A 24,444-nucleotide genomic window follows, 5' to 3' on the forward strand; every position below is an offset into this window, starting at 1 on the left:
ACTGGGCAAAGAGACAGTCCTGCTGCAAGTCAGTCCATCCACCTACTGAGGGCAATGCATGAACTCTAAATCCCTATTAGCTAGGAATTGCTCAGTCATTGACTTACTCCTGAATAAACTATTAATTGTCCTTTTGCTATTGTACAAAACTGGGCCACTGGAAACAGTGATGCCTTAATCTGTGGGTCATAACAGTTTTCTTCTCAGCACATACACAGCTGAGAAACATTTCAGCAGATCCAGGTCCTCCTGTAGAGGCCACTCCATCAGCAAGAATCACCCATGTGCTACAAGCAATGTTTTGACAATCAAACTAACAAATGCTTGGTGGAATAAGGCAAATGAGTTACATAATCATACACGAATGAGTGAGAGAGAAAAGGTTCCAGTAAACAAAAGATGGTCTGTACTAACAGGGACAAATCAACATGCTACAACAGCCCTCCCTACACAATTTAACCTTTTATTAGGGTGGTGAACTTAACACAGACCTGAGGCAAAGCTCAAAAACCTCTCTCTCTCTCTCACACACACACACACACACACCACACACACACACACACACACACAAGTTGGTCCATAAATGATATTACCTCACCCACCTTGTCAACCTAACACAGAGGTATGTGGGCTAGCTGAGAAAATAAAGTGGGTCTAACTTATAGGGAAAAAAACTGCCCTGCACTAGTAACCAACACACATACCACCAGAGCATGCTACTCGACAAACACACTCTGGCTTATTGTCAGTCATGGGTCACAGTTGGAGCTTGTACCCCTGTTCTGGCCTATCACAGCCTCACTCACCACTAGAAGTGATGCCATTGACTGGCTCTGAGAAAGAAACATTTGGTGGTCTTGCTAATAAATCTGCTCCTTGCTATTCTTGGAGGAAGCAACAAAAGCTCTTTCCCCTGCTCCTGATTCTACCTACAGTTACTTACAAGTCATCCATACAAAACAGATTTTTGAAAGAGTGTTGATTTATTTAAGATTTCTTTGGATATTGAAGGAGAAATTGCAGTCTAACAAAGATTTCTTTTTTGCTTTTGTTTCCTTCAGACAGTGAGTGTATTTTGGAGCCGCTGTCTTTGCCAGAAAGTCCAGGTGGTGTTGCTGCTGTGGAAGAGTCTCCATCTGTGCCTTGTATTTTCTGTGAAGAATATTCTCTGCTAGCAGAACAAGACCAACTTCTGAAGCACATGATTATTGAACACAAGCTTGTCATAGCAGATGTTAAGCTGGTTGCAGATTTCAGAAGGTAAATTTTTTTTCAATTAAAATAGAAATTACAAATGTGTAGGTAAGATGTGTACCATGAATCACCAGGTATGTACCTTTTTTATACTTTTTGGGGACATTTGCAAACCGTTACCTAGCAGTGTTGGTTTGATGTTTATACTGTAGGAGTCTTTTTGTCCTATTCCTATTGTCATTCATGTGTTACTCAGAACATAAGAATAGGTAGTTATGGTTGGTAGTTAGGACATAAGAATTGCCATGTGGCAAGAAACCAATTGTCCAATTAATCCAAAGTAATATATGTTTCTTCTGATGAAGTTATTTTCTTTACTGTCAAATGCTATTAATTTCATAAAGCACATTGTCAAAGGGCACCTCCTGGTCTCCAGGGCACCTCCTGGTGGCCTCAGGCAGAGGGCCCTGCAAGGAGCCACGTGCTTCAGTTTTCCTCTTTCAGGCACTCTCAGTTCCCCTCTTCCCAGGATCTGTTCACCTGCCTGCATTCACTACACTATGTGGTAAGGCAGCCCACCTGGAGCACCCTTCAGTAGCAGGCTGCAACAGAATAGCCATGTCTACCTCACTTTCTCTTTCTTCTGGAGTCCCCAGTAACTCTACACCAGGTTTCAGAGTAGAAATAGCACTTTGCAAGATAAATGTATTACAAAAGGTCCCACAACCATAATCCTGATTTCCCCAGCACAGTCCAATCTGTACAGTCACTCTTTCAAGTCCCATCAGTCCATCAGCACACCAAACACAATTCCAGCATCTCACCATTCCTCCAGCTCTCAGGCATGGCTCTGATGTTTCACACCGCACTTCATCCATGCCCTTCACGGTTACCCTAGCCCCTTCCCAGTTACGGTTTTTGCTCTTGCCCACAGACATCAGCAGACTCACCCCTTCATCATTCCCCAGCCTTCAGTCCTCTCTGGTCCTCCAGCTTCAGCTCCCTGGCTCAGAGAGCAGCAGGCATCTCCCTCTGGTGCTGTCAGCCTCCAGTTCTTTCTGGCCATGGATCTCGGGCCCGTCTGATCTGGCTTCTCTGCTCAACAAGAAATCTCTCACTGCTCCCTCTTTCAGTGCCATCCTCCCTCAGAAGTTCTCAGCCCAGCTCTGCTCTTCTTCTCAGCATCCTCTTCAGATGCTGGGTACTGAACGCTCTCTCTTTCTCGACTGTGTTCTGTCTCATCTTTCAGCTGTCTCTCATTTATAGCTCCCGGGGGATGCCCTGTCGCTCTCATTACATCAAACTAGGGTGTACCTGGACTGGACAAGGAGAGTTGGTCCTGATTTAAGAGCCAGCTACCTTGTTAGACACACATTCTGGTCTATCTACTTTTTTTTCTATTTTTGACTGCCTTATTCCCATCTCTGCACAACTACTTTCTAGCTAGTTCTTTTTGTCTTATCCCTGATGATCGAGAATAAGGAGAGTTGTTTAGGACTCAGTTTAGAATTTAGTGATCGGAGGATTGTCCAAGAAGTTATAACAGTTTATCTTAATTAGGCCTATATTGTTCCATATAATTTCCACTTTATCCTTGACTGTGCTGTTCAGTATTGTCACTTTCATGTAACTGAGATCCCTTCCGCAGTTACATCATCGATCATCCCAGAAGAGTCACACATGGCACGCGCTCCTACTTCTCCCTCAGCAGCTACCCCAGGCACAAGTGGCTCATAAATCTAGATGTGTATTTGTGTGTAATCTCTCGCTTGGAACTCTACTTTCCCATATGGCAGTGTATGGTAGTGTAGGCCACCAGGCTGGCTTGTAGCTACTCTCCTATTATTTGCTTTGTTGGAATAATAAGTTTCAGTAGATAAATTACCCATTTGAAACAAAGTAAGTCTCCGCACTTACATAAAACCCACTTTTCTAGATTTTTGTGATCAGGCTTACTACAAAGCAATGAATTATGTCTAAATATGGTTTAAAGTGAAAGATTAAGATGAAACATGGGAAATGAAAAGTGGGCCAAGTAAAATCCTAAGAATCATTCATTTATTCAAAAGTGTAAGCTTGACATTGTTAAAATCAAATAACAGTGCTTGTTTCTGTTTTAATGATGAAAGCAGGCAGAGCAAGAACGCAATCTTTTTAGAGATAATGTTAATTTCTTCAGATAAACAAAAAAAGAAGTGTTCAGTAAAGGAATGCTAATTTAATGCAGCTGTTGAGATTATTCTGGCTAAACAGAAATGTAATTTAAAATCACCTTTTCAAGAAAATTGCTTTTTGGATTCTCTTCCCTGCTAATGGAAGTGGAAAGGAGCCACACCTGATTGAAAGTGGTGGCAGGATGTGAAATGGTCAAGCTGCAACTCTGCAGCATGCCCTGTCTCCAGTTCTGCATAAACCCTGTTACCACAACCTTGTCAGGTTAGACTTTTTAGCTATAGAAGGGGCTTGCCTATGTGGGAGGAAGCTGGAGGGACCTCTTGTCCACAGCATTGTATCCTGTGAATGAATCCCTGGAGATTTCCTACTAGAAGATGACTATTCAGGGCAACAGTGAAACTTGACTATACATGAAATACACCAACTGAAAAAAACAGAGAAACAATTTTCTCTTGTCTTTCAGGTGTAGAATCTTAATTGATCCTTACAACAATAGTTTTAACTGAAATGTTTTAACTTACCTCTGTGGATTTTTTTTTTAATTCATAGCTTTTTAACAGAATATAATTTCCACTGACAACCTGGGCCTTGATCTTGCAAACATTTACACACATGCCTAACTTTATGCACGTGGGTCATCCCATTGAGTCATCTTATGAGTAAAGTTAACCACATGCATAAATGTTTGTTTTCAGGATCATACTTGATTTTAGAATTCCAAATAAATGAGAGGCAGGCTGTCCTAGTTTACGTCCCTACTCCCTCACCCCCCTCCCCACCCAAAAAACCAAAAAAATGTAAGCTCTTTGGAACAAGGGCTGTCTCTTATCTGTTTGGACAGTGCCTTCTAGCATCTGGGGGCCCTGGTCTCCATTGGAGCTTGTTAGCCCTACTGTAATACAAATAATAAAATCTTGGTTTAAACTTTCTAAAACATTAATTGCAATTGTTACAGGATTTTCTGGAGAAAACCCCTCTCTAATGTTGACAGTGGTTGGAGTTTGATTTTTTGTTTTTGTTTTTAGCAGGGCTGGAAAGGGAAGATGTTTCTGCAGGTCTACTTCTGTTAGCCTAGCTATAGGTGTCAATTTGTTCCGCTACAAAAAACCTTCTCTGAGTTTGGTCTTTTTTGTCCCAAATTTCTTGTAGAGACATTCGTTATCTCTTTTGTTAAAGTTGAGATGTTGAGTCCTTTCAGTTTCAGAGCAGAGTAACCTGGAGCTTGTCTACATGTGATTGTGGCAGACTGGGGTGCACATGAACCCTACACAAATCTGCCATGCACTAAATGTCCATGTGGACACTGCAGCAGTGACCTAGCATTTCCATAGTACGCTTTGATCTACACTGCTTTGAAACGGGAGTAAATCAAAGCTCACTGCGGAACTGTCAGCACAGCAGCAGGGTCTGTGTGGACACTTAGTGCAGGGCAGATATACACCCTAGCTTTCTGGAAACTAAGAACTTGTGTAGATAAACCCTTGGATTACTACATTTTCCTACAAATACATAACAGATTATAAAGCCAGAAGAAATCACTGTGATTCTGTAGTTGTGTCTGATCTCTTGCATAACACCAGACATAGAACTTCCCTGATTTAGCTTCAGTTTGAACTGGAGCATAATCTTTAGAAAAACATCCAATCTTGATTTTAAAATTGCCAGTGATGGAGAATCTACCACAACCCTTGGTAAGTTGTTCCAGTGATTAATTGCTCTGACTGTTTAAAAACTAACATTTCTAGTCTGAATTTGTCCAGCTTTAACTTCTAGCCATTGGATTTTGTTGTGTCTTGTGTGCCCATTACCAAACATTTGGTCTAAAAGCATTAAAGTTTGTCAAGTTGATGCTTCCGTCATGTCTTGTATTCTTGCATGTCTCAAACTCTGAGACTTAACTTGTTCCAGAAGGAATAACACTGGAGTGCTATTTATGCAGGCTTGTAAGATGAACTTCTGTCCTGATTTCTTGTTATGTAGCATCACTCTCCTTTCAACTTCAGCGTAAGAGAGAGACACTAATTTAAAAACAAACAGGAGAAAATCTTCCTATCTTAGGGCCTGATCTGAAGTAAATGGAAAGACTACCATATATGGCTCCCATCTATAGCTAGTACTTTGGGAATTCATAAGTACTTATTTTTAGTAAAAATATAACTGAGTGATTGTGTCTATCTGAAGATGTGACCAATTCCCATTATTTATCTGAAGCTTGATCCTAAGCTCATTGAAGCCAGTAGAAGTTGGGTTTTTTTCTGACTTCAGTGACCTTTGGATCAGGCCTGTTTTTGCTAAAATCTGCTTTAGTGCAGCTGAATAACTTTCATGAACTGGAGCGCAATTTCACTTGATTAAAAATATAGCCCTGCAGTGTACTGGCAGCTGCATGGAACAAGTGTTGCATAAGTAATTTTAAATTTTAAAAAGCCCTGAAATAAGAATTAAAAGGATGGGAGTAGGATACAGTGGACCAGTGGTTTAGAAATGTTTGATAGTCACGGTTCCTCCTTCACACATACATTTTCTTTTTAAAGATACATTTTGTATTGGAAGAAGAGATTCACCGAGCAGCCCATCACAGATTTCTGTAGTGTGATAAGAACAAATTCAGAAGCTCCACTAGGTAAGTGAGCTTCTTTTCTATACTCCGCATCTTCTTACCTGATGCAGCCTGGCCTGTACTTTAGGCTCAGTCCTTTAAAATGTTGAGCAATCTGGCACCAGTCCAGCAAAGTACTGAAGTGTTACTTTAACCACATATGTCATAGTTCATACCTATTCAGTACATCACTTAAGTGCATGCTTAGCTTTACTGTTTTCAGTGGGATTTAAACAGGCACTTAAATGCTCTGCTGAATAGGAATGAGCCTAAGTACATGCTTGAGTGCTTTGTTGGATTGGGGCCAGGGTGCTAAGCAACTTCCAGGATCAAGCCCTGGAAACAACATTGCTCTGCAAAGGGAGCTCAGATACCAACTGTGTAAAGGGGAGGCACAATTCACACAGAGCTGTCCCAGTGTGCAGGGAAGTACACCCACTGGACTATTCTAACTCCTCACACCCTGCTTGTATGGCCAACTCTGCTTGTATGGCAGGAGACAGATCTTTCTCAGGGGTCAGTCCTAATGAGTTCCCTGGAAACTAAGGACCATCACAAACCTCACCACCTTTGTCTCCAAATTCAGGTTGCACTGCTTCAATCTTGCTTTATTTAATATAAACTCCTAGCAGTGTGTATATAAAAAAGCCAAAAGCACCAAAATAACATTATCTGCCATATACATACAATTCTCCTTCTGCCGAGAGAATGAGAGAGAACAAACCACACATTGCAGATGTTCGTTGCATCATTAAATACACAGCTGGAATGTGTTCGGATACTACAGTGATAAGAGCAATATAAGAACCTCTATTCAATAGAGAGAGAGGGCATGAGGAAGTGGGGAAGCTATGCAAGGGCTATGCACATTCTGGCCTTGTATAAATCTACTGCTAGTGTAAATGGATGCAAGTCCATTTATGTTAATAGAGTTGTACTTAGCTATGCCAGTGCTGGCTTTGGTCCATAAATAATCACAACAGTGTAAAATAAAAGTGTAGTTCTCTTAAAATGAAAATTACGTTAATTTTTAAAATATTTAACTCAAACAGGCAGGGGAAAAAACAAAGGTTGAGGATGTTATATATGCAAAACTGCTGCAACTGTCTCCATTACATTTATTTTCTAATCTCTTAACAGAGGAACAGGACAATTATTTTCTTTTATGTGATGTTTTACCAGAAGACAGATTACTGAGAGAACAGCTCCAGCAAAAGAGACTGGTAAGTAATTACAAAACTGAAATAACGTAATGTAAAAGCAAATATGTACATTTGGTTGGCATTTAAAGAAAGGCATTTTATGCTAAACTGAAGAGATCCATCTTGATTTTTTTTTTTTAGCTTGTTTCCCCAATTGCCAGTTTAGAAAAACAACAACAACATATCACATTTTCTGAGAGTAGTTTTACCTGCAGGCTGTATGCCAGTGTTCCACTCCAGTGGGAAATCTGCCCAGAGCAAAAAAAAAAAAGCTGAATATGCTGAATAATTTTTTTTCTTGCAAGAATGTGCCATGCTTTAGCACAAATTTTCCTGTGTATAATAATATACCAAGCATGTGGTTTAAAAAATGGGAACACCAGAATGGCATTTTGAGGGCTTACAAAGACCAAATCCTCCTTCCAGCCTCCACCCCAAGTAATTTGGGCTTGGCCGATGAAAGGGAAGCTATATCCTTTCTTAGCCACTTTGCAGAGCCACTTTAGCCCATTGACTGAAGAAGTACGGTGCAGCCCACTGTCACGTGAGGAGGACCAGGGGATTGGACAGCAGTGAATCCTCTGAGCCCATAGAATGTGTGTGTCCCTGGCACAGTATTCCAAATCCTCCTCCCCCACCACACCAGCTTCGTTGCCGGGGGTTGTGTGTGTCTTCAGAGAAAGAAGCTGGAATTACTCTAAAGGGTGAAGTCTTCATTCCTGTGTACGTCCTGCTGTGATAGCCCCAGTGGGTGGGTTGATGGGGAGGGGGAAACAGGCAGTAGATCCATTGTGTCTTTCCCTGCTCCTCTTCTGATCTGTCCCTAGAACCAGGGCACACTGGATTGTAAATTCTTTTGTGCAGGGTCCGTGTCTTCCAGTGTGTGTTCACAGTGCTCAAGTACAATAGAGTCCACTTCCAATCAGGGCCTTTGTGTGATACCACAATAAAAGTAGCACCGGGAGTCTCTACAGAGCAGAGCTGCACTTTGCATTGGGGTGTGATTTTTATTTGCGTCAGAGCCACACCTGCTTATCTGCAATAAGGGACTTCCTCAACTGCAGCCTGGAGTGCAGGATTTGGCCCAAAGCAAACATTGCTTTTATCAAAGGTTAACCATGAAGTTAAAAAAATGTTTGTGCCCTTTACTGCTGCTTTATGAAACTTAAAGAATCCATAATTTTTTCTGCCCTTTTCTGAATGCTAGAAATGTCAGATCCTGATTTTCCTCTTTTTATTGGAAAATTGAGTCTGAAAACTGAGCTGCAGCCACACTTGGGGCTGAGAAAGTCACAGCTCATGTTTCAGCAATAAAGACTTCCAGTTATTCACTTCCCTTTGCTGCAATCTGAGTGTTGATTTGCAAGTCAAACAGTTATTTTGCTTTGCGAAGTCCTCTGCCTCTGAACAAATCCAACAATTAAGGGTCAGCTGGCAAGTAGGTTTGTGTGAGTTGTACAAAATAAAAGATCTGAACTATATGGCTTCCACTGATTTCCCCTGCTTCTGAATCCAAAACTTCTGTGTCCAAGGGCTTATCCATAGTGGGGTAAAAGTTTTTTAAAATGTACTAGCTAACAGATTTTATTTAACATGTTTTAAAACGCTAGTGTAGACAGAGCAAGTTACATTATAACACATTAGCTGGGCAATGAATCCTATGGAGGGTTAAAAATCATGTTTTATCTTGGTGTGAACAAAAAACCTCAACTGGTCACTGCTAACAATACTTACTGCTTTTCACTCAGTATCTCAAGGATTGCCTCCAGCATTTCTTTGCTTTAGCTAGCTCCCTCCTGATCCTTGCAATCACTCGGTCTTTGACAACTCTTTCATGTCTTCCAATACTCCACATCCATTTTATATTTATGCAGCCTCTTTGGTGATCACAAAAAATCTGCACTTCAGCCTTGCTCATGCTCACATGTCACTCTCAAATGCCTCATACCACCCTGATACCTCTGTGAGCAGCTAGCGTCTTGATCCCTTGTGGCTCTTCTTTTTGAAATGCATAATTGCAGTTTCCTTTTAAGTTGGTGGCAATCTAGGAATCGCTTGAAAATTATCCTTGAAAAGCTAGAAGTGTTGAGTGTTCAGAGGTTTCCACTGCCCTTCTCCCAGTGTTCTGTCAAATACTGTCTCTCTCCTTATGGCATTTGACTACTCTGGACTTCAAATATGCCATGAAGCTGACCTCTAACATGTTAATAGATAGCCAGCTCCTCTGTTTCCTCCCTTGACCTTTCTAAGTTATGTTTGTACTCAGCAGTGATCTGCTTTGCAGTTCGCTTAGGATTCTTGAGCAGGTTTTTGCCGCTGTATTTCACATTTAAGGAGTAACAGAATGAAAACAGGCAATTGCAGTCCTCATTTTCTAACCATGCAATGTTAGATTTTCCTATAATGTTTTATGCAGCCCACATCATCAAAACCCTTGGATTCTAAAGAATTTTCATCCCCCCTATCATTAGTTAAGCAACTCCTGTTCTGGCTCACTTTGCAAAGTATATTTGGAAACTCCCAGTTGGCAATTTCTGTGTTTGGATGTTTTTAAACTCTTAGTAGAGAGTCCTATGTTTCAGTGATGCTGCTCTTTCTCAAGTGCTAATAAATGCTCCAGCCAAGGTTCTCTCACCTTTCCATGACAGGGACTCTGAAAACCTGAAGGTGATCGGATTCTGTTTGCCTGTAACATTGGTACAGATGGTTTTAACAGATGATTTGAAAATGAGGGGAGGTATTTGGTATACAATTTTTAGCCAATTGTTTCAAGCTCAGGACAGCGTAGAGAATGGCGTGTCGTGGGAGAAAGAGACAGAGTGAATATTAAGGAGGAGGATCTTGGGCTGGATGCAGAGATTAGTTGTATGAGACAATGAAGGCTGAGTTGTAGACCAGAGGCTGCAAGTTTGCATAGTATGTGCGGCTTTTGATATTTATAATTTTGAGCATTATATATATTTTCCCCCCTCCTTTGTAGCCCTCTCTTCTCCCCCAGTAGTCATAAACATAATACATAATCTAAAGCACATTCAACTAATCTCTGCTGAAACTGTAGTCGAGGGCTGAATTCTGCTCTGTTACTCTACATTTACACCAGTGCAACTGGGAATACAATTTAACATGTTGGTACATATGCCTGCCATTTAATCTCCACCAGACTGAGAGAGAATGACTGACTATTAGTGCATCCTGTCTTCCTAGTTCTAGGCTGTGCCGTGAAGTACTATAGCACTCTTATTCAGTCAGTGTAAAACATGGCAATGACTTTTTGTTGCAGTCTCTGCATGTTTAACTAGAAACTGTTTTACTTAGTTCATTTGCCTGTAGCAATAGCTGGATAGTTTCTAAGAGGTGTGTGTGAGAGACAGAGAGAGAGGGGGAGAGGGAGATCTATATTTGCATCTGCTTTAAAATTATGTACTCTGCCTGTGAAGATTTTAACCATTATTATTTCAGGCCAAATTCTTCTACCCTTGCTCATCTTGAGCAGTGCTTTTTCCCTCAAGCAGAGTTGTGGGTTTCAGTAGCCTATTCAAGGAATAAGTTATTCATTGTGGGTTGGCAGAATATAAACTCTTCAGAGCAATCACTTCTATGCATTTGTATTGTGCCTAGCACAATGGGGCTCTGGTTCAGACTTGGGTATTTAAATACTATCACACTATCAATAAGAAGCACGCGGTACCTTTCTCCTCTGTAAGAAACATGATATATTTAAATGGACTTCAAAATGATTTCCCAGTAAGGTATGGCACTTTTTACTATAAGAACTTGTCCATGACAACTAACTCTCATCTGTACATTGACCGATAGCAATCTGGTATTGCAAGCTTCCACAGTGCAATTGCCACTTGCTTCTCCAGTGTCAATGCACCGATCATTCTGATGTGCCTGTACTGGAGGGCTGGGGCCAGCTCGGCACACAGATCAAGGAACGTGTTCTTTCGGATCCAAAAGTTCTGCAGCCACTGCTTGGTGCCCCAAATCTACATTAGTGTCATCCCACTAATCAGTGCTCATTTCTCAGGCCTAGAAGCTATGATCCACTTTGTGGAGGTGCTCCATGAATGCCAGCAGCAACCTGGCATTTTTATTCACTGTCCATCACCGTCCAGTCATCGTTGTTGAACATCTTCTCACACACCTGGTTGTAATAGTGCTCATTGAAGTTTTGCAAATACAAGAGAATTCTGCATCCTGTATTAGCAATTATTAGAACTATGCTGAGCTCTGAAGGGTCCGTTTTGTTGCCAGAGACATGGTGGAGACTGAGAAGTGGCTCCTGGGACTGTGGGAGTTTAAAAACGATGCAAAACATATGGAATGGAACAAACACTATGGGATGGAGAAAGTGGTATTGTGGGAACTTGACCCCCTACTTTTCAGAAATCCATGGGTGAATTGCTGGTAACCCACAAAGCAATGCAAAAATGTCCCACAAGACATTGTGCTGGATGGCAGCATGGAGCTTGTGGGTATATCTACCCATGGTGCACTGCATTTTCCACCAACACTGCCACTCATGGTGAGCAAGCAGGCAAGAGTGCATGTGGCCAAGCAATAGACAGAAGTTGGCAGCTGTTCGCAGACCTAACTTATATTGACCAAATTTTCTAGTGTAGACATGGCCTCAGTCTAGAGAGAAATTGATTGAGGGGTCATATCTAGTGACATATTATGGGTTAGATCCTGTAAGGGTACGTCTGCATTCCGGACTGAAGTCTATTTAATTTCAGTTGACATTCACCTGCTGAACTTATGAAGTCAGATGAGCGTGATCACACCATGCTCATTGCATCAGGGATTGCATCCCCACCAGCCGCGCTTGCATTGATAAGTAAAGCAGTGCACCATGGGCACCTATCCCAAAGTGCAACTAGTCGCGGGGGCATTTGGGAAGGTCATTGTCCTGACATGATGCAACGTCCTCTGTTCACCCACTCCCTTTTTGTCCTAAACAAACATACAAACACTTTTTCATTCCAGTTTTCGAAACCCTGTCTCTGCCGCGCATACACCATTGCTGGAGAGGCATGGAGCCCACTCAGCTCTGCACTATCGTTGTGAGCATCACAAACACCTCATGACTTACCCTGCAGTATTTTCAAGACAGGAGCCTCAGTGTGGAAAATTGCAATGTTACTCAAGCCACCTTGCTCAAGACCTAGAACAAAACAATTCCCGTTTGCTGTTGGCTGTCACACAGCACATGCAGTCAGTAGAGTGCTGCTTCTCGTCCTGGGAAACCATCACTGACTGGTGGGATTGCATTGTTATGAAGGTGTGGGATGATGAGCAGTTGCTGCAGAACTTTTGAATGCATAAGGCCACTTTTCTTGAACTTTGCACAGAGCTGTCCCCAGCCCTGAAACGCATGAATACTTGCTACTCTGACAGTGGAGAAGCAAGTGGCCATTCCTCTGTGGGAAGCTAGCATCACCAGACTGCTATCAGTCAGCTGGGAATCAATTCAGAGTCGATAAATCCACCATGGGAGCTACTGTGATACAAGTGTGCAGGGCCATTAATAAACTTCTAAGAAGGATAGTGACTTTGGGAAACGTGCAGGACATAGTGGACGGGTTTGCCGCAGTAGGGTTCCCAAACTGTGGCAGGGCGATAAATGGCATGCATATCCCTATCTTAGCACCGGACCGCCTTGCCACAGAATACATAATCCGAAAGGAATACTTTTCCATGGTGTTGCAGGCCCTTGTGGATCACGGGGAATGCTTCACTGACATCAATGTGAGATGGTCTGGAAAGATGCATGACACGCACATCTTTAGAAACTCAGGTCTGTTAAAAAAGATGCAAGCTGGGACTTCCTTCCCTGACAAAAAAATAAGTATTGATGATGTTGAAATACCTATAGTGATCCTGGGAGACCCTGCCACCCCTTGCTCCCCTGGCTAATGAAGCCATACACCATGTACCTGGCCAGCAATAAGGAGCAGTTCAATAATAGGCTCAGCAAGTGCAGAATGGTGGTGGAATGTGCCTTTGGATGTTTAAAGGCTTACTGGCACAGTTTGCTCACTGGGTTAAACCTGAGTGAAAGCAACATCCCAATAGTTATCACTGCCTGCTGTGTGCTCCATAATGTCTGAGAGACAAAGGGGGAGAGGTTCCCATTGGGTTGGGTCATGGAAGCAGATATATTGGCTGCAAACTTTGAGAAGCCAGATATCAGTGCAATGCTGAGAGCCAACCACGGAGTACTGCGCTTCAAGGAAGCATTGAAAACCCGTTTTTGTAATGAGACACGGTAATGGGTGTCACTTATCTATGCTGTGCCTTCCCATCCTCTCCCCCACCCTTGCAGCCCTGTGCCTGCACCTCCCCTTCTCCCACCGCCCATCCCCATGCTTGTAATAAATAAAGAGTAATTAATTTCAAAGAAGTAAAGTTTTGTTGCTCATCCTTAACAGTGGAGGGAAAGGAAAATAATTTAACAGTTGGCAAGCATTCTCATGGGGCTGTTAGGGATACAGAACCAACTTTGCTCATGCAAAGAGCCCACATTCCCACTTCTTAATGAGGCCACTGCCTCTTCCTGCTCCCCTCAACTGGTGTCGAGTGGTGCACGTACTGCACCCTGCTCAACCTCCTCCTAGAACTCTTGGGGGTGGAGACCTGGAAAGAGTGCTCTTGTTGCTGATAGTTCTGCAGGGGCTGCAGAGGGAGTCTATCCTGCCACTGCTCTTCCTGGAGCTCAACCCAGACGCCTCAACATTTCTGACTGATCCCTCATTATATGCATCATCTCAGCCTGCGTTGCATGCTCATGCTCCTGCGCTGCTTTTCTGTTCTGTGTCCATGTTCAGTTTCTCTGACGGAAATCTTCCATGCTCTTTGCTTTGTGTCAGCAGCCCCAGAAGTGTTTGTTACCTCATTGAACATGTATCTTGACTCCTTTTTTTTTTTTTTTTTTTTTTGGCCTTCTAATCTGCAACAGCCACTCAGCTGGAGTGGAGGCTGTGCTGAAGGACACATTGTCCACTGTAAGGCAAGCAAAGCACAAGGTATCCATTGTTAGCTCATCCCATGGATGAAAAGCAATGTTGCAATGTAAAAAGAACTCCCTTTTATGTTCCCAAGTGAACACTAGATCCACTTACCAATTTCTACCTGTTGCACGGGTTGGTGTGGCGTCCCAGCGCTGGTGAGTAAGGGTCTGGTGCATTCATTTTAAGGAAATCTCCCTAGCACAGTGTATGCTGCACAAGTTCACACTTCCTCAAGCAGCAGGATTGTTTGGCTTCCATTTCCCTCGCCAAAATCGGTTTTGCAATAGGTGGTCCAAAGGGTATTGTGGGGGAGGGAGTTGGGCTGAAGTGTCCCTGGAGAAAATATATGGGCATCTGTTCCCATATCCCTAACATCCAGAACAACTATGTCATGTGTAGAAACTTCCGCTTTAGGGACCCAAGAAACCATCTATGGCAGGGGAATAACATGCACTGAGTATATTGGGCGGGTATTGTACACTCGTGCCATCTTCCCTAGGTGAACATGTGTGATATCAGTCTCCTGAGGGCAACACAGGCGAAAGGGAGGATTTGCTGCAAGCATCTGAGTACAAGCCTGGTCCTTATGCTGCTGTGTGTTCCGCGATGATGCCTGCACATTTAATAACAGAGTGGTGGGGGAAAGTGTCCTATCGCAGTGGAAGAAATAAGGCTGTCCTCCCCAGAAACCTTCTGTAAAGCATTGCAGAGTACCTCCTTGAAAGTTTCCTGGAGATATCCATGGAGGATTCTCGGACCATCCCTGTGCCCCTTCTCCATAATGCCGCGCAATATATTTTCGTAGATATCCAGATTTATTTTGCTGTATCAGAGCTGAGCCAAAACAGATTCTTCTCCCCACAGACCAATGAGATCCAAGACCTCACGTCGACTCCCGGGCTGGAGCGCATTTGGAGCATGCAATCGCTATGATCAGTTCTGCTGCCACGCTCTCGCCATGCTGCGCTAACAGGAAATGGGAATTCAAAATTTCCCAGGTCTTGAAGGAAGGGGCTGTTTCCTGTCTACGTGGCTGCAGTGCAGCAGAGTACAAATGTCCAGAAGAGTCAGAGCAGAGTATTGTGGGATACCTCCCAGAGGCCAATGATGTCGATTTTATGCAACTCTTTGCCTACACTGCCACTCATTCAACCCATCTAACTTGACTTCAGCGCTACACCTCTCGCAGAGGTGGTTTTATTAAGTCAAGCTTTCCAGAGATTTAGGTCAGCGGAACAGACCTGCCAGTGGAGACGCATACATTATGTGGTCGACAGAAGCCGCATTCCGTCTACCTAACTTTGCTCTGCAGTTTGGCCTGGTCTACACTGCACTCTGGCCCCAATCCAATGAAACTTTTATGCACGTGCTTAACAATGGAACTGCTCGTGCCTAAGTGTTTTGCTGGATCAGAGCCAGAATGCTCTTTGCAGGATCAAGCACTATAAGAGCATTAACACTACTGTTCTCTATGGGCTGTACAAAGGAGGATAAGTATTACTATTTTACAGATTTGGAACAGAAGAACAGAGTTGGCTTAATGGGGAAGAGCTAGGAACAGCCTCCACTCCTTTGCTTTAACCACAGCTGTAGGAATGGAGTAGCTTAGTGGATAAGAAGCTGGACTGAGACTCAAGAAACATTAGCTGAATTCTTACTGCATCCACAAACTCCCTGTATGACCGTGTCCCAGTGAGTGTACCTTGTACCTCAATTCCAAATCTGTAAAAATGGAGATAGGGAAGTATTTTATGTCACAGAGAGGCTGTGAAGATAAAATCCAATAATGATTGTAATTTGCTCAGACTCTACAGTGATGATCTCATTTACTTACTTAGACCATCTGTACCCTATTCCTAATGCTTGTCAAGAACTGATTTTCAGAATTTGTGAAGCTCTTTAGAATTTTGAGGCCTTCAGTGTTATCCTCAAGAACTAAGGAGAGTCTAAGAAGATAGAAAAGACAGAAGGTTCTGAATAACGAAAAACTAATACAACAATTCCTAGAGTTTTTGTTAAGGTCAAGTCCATTGCATTTGAGCTTCATGGAAAAATCAGTTGTTCATAGATGTGCTGTAAGCTGCTAGCCATACAAAAGCTATTTTAAGTGCTTGAGGGAGAAGCTGATAATTCTTACCAAAACAATGCTGCCAAGAAGAGAAATACGTGCAATTTCTCAGACTCCTTTGGGAGTCTGCCTTTTTTATGCCAGAAAGTTTGAACTTCTCAGAACCTCAAATGGAGCATCATGAAAGAGAGTGACATTTTTCTAACCTCAAAGTTTCACATTACTTCTCAGTAATCAAATTACTTTTGTATTCCCAGTTTAATATACTGGTGCAATTGAAGACTATCACCTTGGTCTATGGAGTTATGCTATTAACCTGATCATTTTAATTTAAATGGAAAGTGGACCTTAGCTCATAATCTGGTTGAATGTTTCCATATCGGCAGATAAGCGTTAGAGAGAGCAATATATATAGTAAGAGCTTTTTCATGAAGACCAAGAAAAGAGGGAACTGGAACTGAAAATGTTGGCAACTTTTGGATACATTAGGTTCTTTATCAGTTAATTTTTAGATGTTCTATATCACTTCTTGTTTGTAGGTGATTAGGAACACATTCAGGAGTTTTCCTGTGGATAAACAGAAGATGGAGGCTTAAAGGGCTTCTGTCAACTTAAGTCACATTTCTACTGTCGTTATCTTATTTGTATGGCATTAGTGCTCAAAAGCCACACTCAAGATCAGCCCCTCGTTGTGCTAGGCTCCCTATAAACACGTAGCTCAAAGAGTTTACTAACTAAAAAGTTTACTTTTGTCGGAAACCTTTTACATTTCTTACAAACTACATATAGGATTGCTATCACAAAGAGGTTAGAAGTAGTCTTTTTGTGCAGTTTAACATTGCATTTGATAGCACTTCGTTTGTATATTTGTTTGCCCTGTAAATTATTTACTCAGTCTCCCATGTTGTCTGTGTGTGTCTTTCCCACAGCAACAGAGGAAAAAGCAGTTTAAAAATCATAAAAAATGTCAGGGGGACTTGGGGATGTTACTTTTCACTCATATTTTGAAACTGACTAGATTGCAGTTTGACATTGTCTTTTTAATACAATGTATTAATGAAGAGGAAGGGGGACTCCATTAAAGTCCCATATGTTTACCAGTTGGCATGTGATCTTGGTATTTATATTGTAAATTAATTGTCTGAAAATAATATTTCTGGTTTTGGCATCTTGGACTAACTTTTTGTTTGTTTGTGCTTGAAGTCTTTATTTGTTATATTTTTGTAACTTGCATTTATTTTGTAATCTGTTCTCTCCTGATTTCCTCCAGTAACTTTGATTACCCAAACATTCCTAATCACTCCGATATGAAAGCGTACTGAAGTTGTCTTGGAACATTCTTATAAATTTCTAAAATATTTTGTTTACTTCTGTTTGTAACACACACATTGATTGCATAAATGTATTTTTAAAGGGCTAGAACTGTCTCAAAACTAAATGCAGGTGGTGAAATTAATTACCACACCAATGTTTTTCCTCATAACCTGAGTTCAAACATTGGCTTTTTTCACAAGTTAAAAACAAAAGCAAAAAAACCTCTCTCTTCATGCAGATCACAGAACTGCTACACAGTTTGCTACAATTACTATTCTCTATTCAGCAGAGTCCCAGGGCTGTAAAAACAGTGCATTGGCAGAATTGTAGGGAAACCTTGCACAGCTCCTTGTCCTCACTATTTTAAATGTTTGTCACTGAAGCCAATGCTACTAATCCCTCACCTTCACAAGCACTAAACTCATTACCAACTTTAATAGTAACCTCTTCTAACAGTGAATAATACAATAAAATTATAAAGTGAGTACCTGGTTAGGATTATTTGAATGAGATTTTAAAAACTCCATAGAGTGAAATATTAGAACAATGATGCTGTATTAATGGCTGTATCTCACATCTTCAAATAATGCTCTGAGTTGCCAAATATGCCTGTCTAGGAGAAAACAAGAAACTTGTGCTGCGGAATAGTAAGTACATTATCTTTTGAAGATAGAAAAAGCAGTTTTATGTGAGGTTGAATCTTGAGTTATCCATTACAGTATTTCTGTACATTTAGGGAGCTATCAAGGAAATTCAGCATCAAATATTGCATTACAGTATTTCTGTACATTTAGGGAGCTATCAAGGAAATTCAGTCTGTTTGTTTGTTTGTTTTTTTAAACTCAAAGTTTTTACTGTGTGTTTAATAATGCACACGGCATCTTTCATTATAAGAGATCCCAATATGTTTTCAAAGTTCTGTAGTGCTAGTAGCTAGACATCATGGGGCACGACATTGGGTGGAGGGATATGTTTGTCAAGGACATCAGTATAAGCCCCTAATCCTATGAAATGTGCTATGGGATATTTTCTGTTCAGAGCAGACAGGCCTTTTCATTTCATATAGTCTGCTCTGAAAGACCCCCACAATTTATATTATACTCCATTTATTTGCCTCAGGAGTCAGCCCTCATGAGATGCAAATTGGTGGTTTTAGGGAGTCTGCTGGTAGGCATTTCACATCTGATGCTTAGAGCTCTAGGCTATCTCCATCCTCCTCCTCCTCCTGTTTGAAATAGTCATTATTGAGCATGATTTTGATTTTTGAAAGCTATTATAAACCAATGGTATAATATGGTGAATTCTTTTCATTTTACAACTTTTTGCTGAGACCATATCTTGTGTCAAAGTTGCTTGTATGTAATATCTGCAATCTCTGAGAGGCTTGGTTGGCTAAAAATAAGACATTATTGTCCCAGTTTCCAAACAGTTAAAAAAAAGAGTTTGGAATTCTTGAGTGGGTTCTTCCTATTGGGAGTAAAGTGATTAAACTCCATATATGTTTTGGATCCTGACAGTCATACTCTTTGGGCTGGTCTACACTACATAGTTAGGTCGATGTAAGGCATCTTATGTCGACCTAATTATGTCAGTGTCTTCACCTCAGCCTTCCTCCTGCTGATGTAAGTGCCCTACTACACAGACATAACTCCACCTCCATGAGAGGTGTAAGGCTTATGTCTCTGTAATTAGGGCAATGTGTCAGACACTGCCTAACTTACATGGACTGTTGGCTGTCTTGTCAGTTTCACTGCAGGAGCCATGAAACTGACAAGAAAGCTAGGCAGCTAGAACCCAGCTGCCCCCCAATTCTCTGGAGAGCTGGGTGGCTGGACCCTGCTCCTGGCTGGGAGCTGGGGCAAGAAGCCCGGATGGTTTCCCCCTTGCTCCCAGTTGGGAATGTTGGTTCTCCTCACAGAGCTGTGAAATTGACAAGACCGCCTGGCTCCAGTGGGTAGCAGGTGGGGTTTGAGCCATTGGATCCTGTTCCCCTGGTGTGATACCCTGCACCCCCTATGGTATCCCTTATAGTGTCATTGTGTATTGTTTGAGGCAAAGTATGTCATGTTAGATGTGTTTGGACTGTTCAAGGCATAGTGAACATTATTGTTATAGTAATATGTTTGTTGCAATGTCCTGTGTGCTTATGAGGCTTTGCTATGTAATATTCCCAAATGTGTCTCATGACTTGAGACAGATCTAGGCAAAATTCTACAGAGCTGGAGGGCAAATCGAACCTTACTAAGGCATGCATAAAACAAACCCAGCTCTTCCAGGAATGAAGGACTAGTCTGAACATCAACAAAGGAACCACAATAAGGGGATGCTCACTGAGTCAGGACATGGATGAAGCCGTACACAGACATTGTTTGTCACCTTACCCTGAAAGGGGGGGCAAAGCCCCAGATGGAAGAAGGAACATTTTAAAAAGGAGAGATGTTTTGCAATCTCTCTCCTATCGCCACCTGCAAACACCACCAAGCAACTGAAGTGCTTATCACAGACCAGACAGCCTGTGGTGAGAATCATCTGACTTTGTAAGGTTGCTGAAAGTGTTAAGCTGCGTTTAAAATATGATTTTTTGTTTTTTCTTGATCAATCTGACCTGCTTTCCTCTGATTTATAAGCACTTAAAATCCTTCTGTACTTAATAAATTTGTTTATTTGTTTTATCTAAAGCAGTGCATTTGGTTTAGGGTGTGTTAAAGACTCCATTTGAAGTGACAAGGCTGGTGCACATCAATTTCTTTGGTAAACTGATGAACATATGAGCTTGCAGTGTTCAGTGGGCAACACTGAACATTGTAAAATGGCAGTTCCTAGGGTTGCATCTGGGACTGGGAATATTAGTGGGGGTCACACCATTGCATAATCCCATGAGTGGCTGGCTAGAGGCACTCACTGTATTGGGAACAACTTGCATGCTGGTGGCTATGCGTGAGCTGCCCAGGAGTGGGAGTTCACACAGCAAAGCAGAGTAAGACAGGCTCCAGGAGTGGGGAATTGGGGTGTCTCAGTGATTCACCAGTCCAGATTGCAGAGGGGAATGTCACACCTGGGTGGCTTCCTCCCCCCCAGCTCCTGGCAGGGGAGTGGAACAGCCAGGCTCCTGGCTGGGAGCTGCCAACGGAGCTGAGCTCTCAGCTCCCCACACTGCCCCTCTTAGGTTGGTGGAAGCACTCCTGGTAAGGATACGCACCACCGACCCAAGGAGTGTAGTGTGGACATGCATACTGCAGTGGCTGTGACTCAACCTAATATAGGTTGATTTATGTTTGTAGTGTCAACATACCCTTCCCCTTTTTCTTCATGCCTTATTCAAACAGTTATTAGCTGTAAAATGCTTCTGACCAGTCCCCAGTTTTGGTATCTGAGGAGATGGAGACAGTGTTTTCAGTGAGGCTCTAGACTTCAAATGTGTTTCACCTGTTGGTCCAATAATGTTTGAGTTTGTTGACTTGCAGGATATGTGGCAAAGCCTTAATATTTTCCCCTGACTTATGGCTGAGAAAGTGATTTGAATACATTGAGTTACTTTGTACTCTCCAGGGAGCAGAGCTGGCTGCCCACAGAGAGGGAGCATTCTAAAGAATGCAACAGCTCCACTCTGCACAGAGAATGATCATCTGATCGATACATCTTTTGGGCTCAGAAAAAGCATAAGAAATTTTAGCCCAAAGGTTAAGTTTTCCAGAAGATGACAAACTTTATGGTTCTGAAATGCATAGAATGAAAGTGCTTCCTCAAACATAACTGCCATATTGCTACTGAAATAACAATTATCTTCAGGCACAGTTTGATTTGTTAGTGTTATGAGGGTTTTCTGTTTGTTTGTTTGTTTCTGCTATCAAAGTTCTGTGCGCACAGTGTTCTGCAATTTCCAGCCTGTCACTCTAAATCAGATGAGACTAATAGCAAGGATAGTGTTTCATAACTGCGAGTAGGAAGTGAGACCACCTTCATGACATCCATTTGTATTAAGAAAAATGTCCTCACCTTATCTGTGCTTGTGTTAGGACATTTAGGATCACATTGAAATTAAGTGTAAACATATACAACTCCATTGCACCTTTTTACACCAGGTCTAAATTTGGGCCTTAAGGTAAATCTAATTAATATGTTCCTGGAGAGATGGTTTCAACAGGTGAGGGGAAAAAATCACCTTATCGATTGTATTTTTTTCCGTCTAATCTGTACCGCATTATTTAAGTTTCAAAGCTTCTCTGGATTGTTCACTACCATTATGTATGCTGTTGAAATCTTTGAAATGAATTTTTCCAACTCTTCCAAGATTCAGCTGCATATTCTCATTATTGTGCATTAATTGTTCTTGATTAAGATATGACAGGATACAGTAGTCCAAAAAATAAAATTTCTTGATGCAATGATCTTAGCCAAACTGTTTTTTTTAAGGCTGAGTATTCAAATACCTTTTCTGTTCACATAGAGAGAAATTTTGGCGCAACAACAGCGTGAGAGAGAGGACACAAGCTTTCATAGCATATGTATGTTTTGCGATAAAGAATTCACAGGAAACAGGTCTGTAGTTTGAGCTTATTTACTATTGTTTTCCTTTTAATTAACTGTTCATTGACTGTCCTTTGTTCATTGTTTTTAAAATGCCCTCTAGCCAGCTCAGTGGTATAACAGTAAGGCTCTGCAACAGGGGAAGGATTCTGATGTGATTCTTGGAACCGGACTCCCGTATCTTACCCTGTAAGGAGCTGGAAACGTTGTTTAGTCTAGGGAATGGGAGTCCGTGGTATCATCTCACACCATACACATCGGACCATACTAAAGGTCATTTGAAGGGAGCTTCATCTAATAATCCTCAGATGGAGGTTGAAAGTCATTTTGTATAGCTTCATGGAAATACATAAAAGAAGGAAATCTGAATCATCATGTGAATGAGTGTGTAGAATGTGGAACTAATAATGAGAGGTGGAAGGACTTTAACAAGTCCTCTGCATGAAATTTAAAAATTATATGAAAATCCTCCCTAAATATTTTGAAAAGATGGTGATTAAAACACAAATACAGCTGACCTTTCAAGGAAGTTCTTTTCTAATAGGAAGCATCTTGATTAATTTCTTCTGTTCCAAAGATTTAGTGCCTAATTCTGATTTTTACCGAGGCCCTATTACATTGTAACAAATTTTGGGTGCATTACAGAAGAAACTTGACATGTAATATTTTGGAAAAGATAGCCTTACATTTTTGTTAGTTAACCAGCAGGGAGCAAGCTGAGAAATGACCTCTTATATTGTTTCTCAAAACATCTGTACAAATTAATAGATAAACTGCAATAATAATGTGGTCAAAAATAAAATTATATTGTAGTTTTTCATTTAGTGGCTCAGATTTCATGCATGTGGATTAAGTAATTGAAATGTTACTGAAACATGCAGTAGGGCTGAAATTAAAATCTTCTACTTCAGTTAAATCAAACTAATTCCATTTTTACCAGCAGCAGAAACATTATTATTGCGGCTTATTTGATTCTGGCTTGTATACATTTTAATGCAGTTAGTGTATTGTGAGGCACTAACTAAATAATTCTCACATGCTTGCACAAATATATCTAATGTTCTTTAATATCTTTTGTAGGTCTGTTCTTTTAAATCACATGGCAAGAGATCATGCTTTTAATGTTGGCCTGCCAGATAACATTGTAAATTGTAATGAATTTTTGGATGCATTACAGAAGAAACTTGACAAGTATGTAATATTTTTTAAAAGATAGCCTTAAGTCATTTTACTGTTAGTCTTGGAAGTAATTAGGGCTAAAATGTAATTGAGCATTCAGGAGTACTAAAAAAAAAAAAAAAAGTTCTCACAGGTGTTACTGTTTTCTTTTCAAATGTCATTGTATCATGTACATTGATTTAAGTGATGGATTAAAGGTGTGAATCTTCATCCATAACGCAGAGAGCTCACATTGACTTCAGTGAGACTTGTGAGCAGTAAGGACTACAGTATCAGGACCTACATACATTCATAGATTCCAAGACCAGAGGAAATCATTGTGACCATCTAGTCTCCTGTATAACTCAGACCATAGAACTTCTCCCAAAATAATTCCAAGAGCATGTCTTTTTAGAAAAACATCCAGTCTTAATGTAAAAGTTGTCAGTGATGGACAATTCACCACAAACCTTGGTACATTATTCCAATGGTTAATTATCTTCACTGAAACATTTTTTTACCTTGTTTCTAGTCTGAATTTGTCTTGCTTCAACTTCCATCCATTGGATTGTGTTATACATTTCTCTGCTAGATTAAAAAGCCCATTCTTAAACATTTGTTCCCCATGTAGCCACTTATAGACTGCGATGAGTTCACCCCTTAACCTTCTCTATATTAAGCTAAATGGATTGAGCTCCTTGAGTCTATTACTGTAAGGCTGGTTTTCATACGTCTCATTTTAACCCTCTTTTGGCTTAGTACTCTTCTGCCTACTTCCTGTTACCTCTCTTTATATATTAGTGATGCATGCCCTCATCTCTTGCAAGTTCCTATGCACTTTTCATACTCCCTCCTAGCTCCTCTAGGATACTTGTCTCTCTGCAATCCTCCAATATCTGTGGTGATATAGACCAGACAGCTGAATAGACATAATTGCTAATGTGTCTGTAACACTAACTCTTCTCTCAAATAAGTGTTGAGAAAGTAGATGACAACCATGGTTAGCAAGGGATTTGTTGGTTCACACTCACAAAGTGATCCTCATTGCAATCAACACCTCTGTTTCTACCAGGCATGTACACCCATGGAAATTGTTGGTCTCTGGTAATACCCAAGGGTGAGAGAGCAGACAGCTGAGCCAGTTGGCCGAAAGCTACTGAATCTATGGCTACTTAAAGAAATATGATTTGAAAC

General features: G+C 41.3%; 1 protein-coding gene across 1 annotated transcript in view; it reads left to right on the forward strand.

Moving 5' to 3' along the window:
• The window catches only part of ZNF277 (zinc finger protein 277), a 67,504-nt gene that overhangs the window by 27,473 nt on the left and 15,587 nt on the right, over positions 1 to 24,444 (forward strand). The window contains exons 2-6 of the mRNA XM_067563963.1: positions 1,062 to 1,260; positions 5,904 to 5,992; positions 7,109 to 7,191; positions 22,013 to 22,104; positions 23,173 to 23,283. Coding sequence (XP_067420064.1) covers positions 1,062 to 1,260; positions 5,904 to 5,992; positions 7,109 to 7,191; positions 22,013 to 22,104; positions 23,173 to 23,283 — 574 coding nt within the window. The remainder of the gene's footprint in view (positions 1 to 1,061; positions 1,261 to 5,903; positions 5,993 to 7,108; positions 7,192 to 22,012; positions 22,105 to 23,172; positions 23,284 to 24,444) is intronic.

The sequence above is a fragment of the Emydura macquarii genome, unplaced genomic scaffold (genome assembly GCF_026122565.2).
Source record: "Emydura macquarii macquarii isolate MOO-44397 ecotype Brisbane River unplaced genomic scaffold, CSIRO-AGI_Emac_v2 contig_2636, whole genome shotgun sequence".
Lineage (NCBI taxonomy): Eukaryota > Metazoa > Chordata > Testudines > Chelidae > Emydura > Emydura macquarii.